The following is a 2,291-nucleotide window of genomic DNA, read 5'->3' as shown; positions in this document are numbered from 1 at the left end:
CTAAATTGGTAGCCCGAGTTATCGTTTTGTATAGTGACTACTTTATGATGGTATGCAATTATTGTTTCGTACTATCCCTTTGTCATTGTTTATTGTCTGGGTTAATTAGTTTCGCTTCCGCTTGCCTTAATGATTGGGTGTTTCGTTTGGGTTGGCGACGCGTCCTGGGACGTCGCGTTCAATGATCGACCATCGAGGGATGACCGCGCCCTCGTAGGGTGCGGGGCGTGACATGTGTTAATGATATGTTATGAGGGCTTGGATAATAAACAAAAAGAAGTATTTTTGGATATTGCTTGCTTTTTCAACAACGAGGACCAAACATATCCAATTATCATGTGGGATGGCTGTAATTACCATCCTCACAATTCAATTCATGTCCTCCTTCAACGGTCCTTGATAAAAATTAGAGATAATAAGTTTTGGATGCATTATCTATTGCGAGATCTGGGAACGTACATCATCTGGAAAGAATATCCTCTCGGAATTTGTAGGGTTTGGATTCAAGATGAAGCCCTGGAACTACTGCAGAAAAAAGAGGAAAAATGGAAGAGTATGTCACATAATTTTTTTTTTGGATGGAGAAACTTTTTGAATTTTTCTCTTATTTTATAGTTACCTTTGTTTAACTTTTGGGTGAGGTAGCTCGCTCTCAAACATTTGGGTCAGAGGTCTTGTAAATTGGTGGAGAGAGACAGATAGATTGCCTACCAGTTAGCTACAATTTCTAGATTCTGTAGAATAGAAGATAGATTCCTGGAAATTCTGAAGCAATAGAGCGCCGTTTCATGGGCTATCCTAGCAACGTCAGCAGGAAACTCTCTGTTTGAAGAATCATTGAAGTACTTTCAAACACAATTGCAGAGAAAACAAAAAACTATGAAGATTATAATTTGGCATGCTAATTATATTTCTTGAAAAGAAGAAAATGGAAAATGGAATAATGATTTACATGATATTTCAAATGGAAGCTGAAAATTTTCGTTAATGGTGTGTTAAGCTCTTCTGCTTCCTTTCTATATAGCTCTATAATAGTGTTAAGTGTTGTGCACTCAATTAATCTCGAGTCTCTGTTGGCAGAGAAATGAAGACGTACAAGCATTAAGCCTGACATCCAGCTGCAGCTGCACCTTTAAACCTGAACAATTAGCTGCTCTACCAAATCTAAGGTTCATTCGAGTGAAAGGCATTAATTTTTTCAGCAACTTCGATAATCATCTTTCAGAGCTAAGATGGCTTTCTTGGCAAGTGAGGCAAATGACTTTCCAGGCGAGTAACTTTCACTTTAGTAAATTGGTCGTGCTTGACCTTTCAAATAGCAAGATTGCAGATGGCTGGGGTGGGCGGAGCCAAATGAAGGTATGATATGCCTTACTCTATACGCTTCATCCTGTCATAACTCATTCGTGATGAATGAGGCAATGATAGAAGCAAAATATGTATTTTAATTTTTTCTATCGATACCTCATACGATTGACATAATGGTTGTATGCACTCCGCATCTCTTCTAAGTTAAATATATTTTGCATGAGTAACATTCAATATCCTTCTACGTATCAAAGTAGAACACAATTATGTCCCATATAAAAAATGCTGTCACGTGGTTTATAACCTTGGTTTCTTAGTTCTAAAAGTTGCTTAGGCTTTGGAAATGGTGTATTCCATTGTAAGTAAGTGGCATTTTGCGTAGCACGGATACTTCAGTCTATAGGTTATGGAGTTTTGGTCTAAGACGCAAACTGCAGGTTTGGAAATTAAGGATGTGAAGTGAAGTAAAAAATAGTCGGGGATTATTTTCAAAAATTTTGAAGTATGAGGGTTATTTGCAACATCCCCAAAAAGATTTGGGATATTCAAATTATCCTAGATTATCTTAAATAATGACGTAAGGATAATGTGCATATTACTAATACAACCATATATGTTGATGTTTCTAATTTATTTTTTAACTTCAACATTTTTTTTTCTGTAGATAGATAGATTGAAGGTTCTAGATTTGACGGGTTGCAGGCAATTAACAAGAACACCTGTCTTCTCTAACTTCTTGACTTTGGAGAAGTTAATTCTTGCTCAGTGTGTCCACTTGACCACAATTGACTGCTCCATTAGTAAGCTAACACTCCTAAGAACTTTGAATCTCGAGGGGTGTAGTTCTCTTGGGGAGTTGCCCGAAGAAGTTGGTTTTCTACGTTCTTTGACGCACATTGTCATGCCCGGAAACTAATAGGTAATTGCTTCTATTTCGATTAATTATGACAATACAGGTCATTCAATTGACTTAAACCACCATA

At 37.1% G+C, this 2,291-nt stretch overlaps 1 protein-coding gene across 1 annotated transcript; it reads left to right on the top strand.

The window, feature by feature from the left end:
• The first annotated feature begins 336 nt into the window (after window positions 1-336).
• On the top strand, window positions 337-1,365 carry LOC130140182 (disease resistance protein RRS1-like). Its single transcript, XM_056318870.1, has 2 exons — window positions 337-557; window positions 1,083-1,365. Exons 1-2 carry the CDS (start codon window positions 337-339, stop codon window positions 1,363-1,365), a joined length of 504 nt encoding a protein of 167 aa, XP_056174845.1.
• The last annotated feature ends 926 nt before the right edge of the window (window positions 1,366-2,291 follow it).

Source organism: Syzygium oleosum, unplaced genomic scaffold, assembly GCF_021117445.2.
Source record: "Syzygium oleosum isolate NSW1041296 unplaced genomic scaffold, Sole_v2.1 Sole_v2.16, whole genome shotgun sequence".
In the NCBI taxonomy this organism is placed as follows: domain Eukaryota; kingdom Viridiplantae; phylum Streptophyta; class Magnoliopsida; order Myrtales; family Myrtaceae; genus Syzygium; species Syzygium oleosum.
This window is presented reverse-complemented; position numbering and strand designations above follow the sequence as displayed.

Bases quoted from the DNA above. Each gene is read 5' to 3' on its own strand.
- LOC130140182 (XM_056318870.1), top strand. From the start codon at position 337: ATGTGGGATGGCTGTAATTACCATCCTCACAATTCAATTCATGTCCTC. The intron at 558-1,082 runs GTCACATAATTT...CTGTTGGCAGAG, and splicing joins GAGGAAAAATGGAAGAGTAT to AAATGAAGACGTACAAGCAT.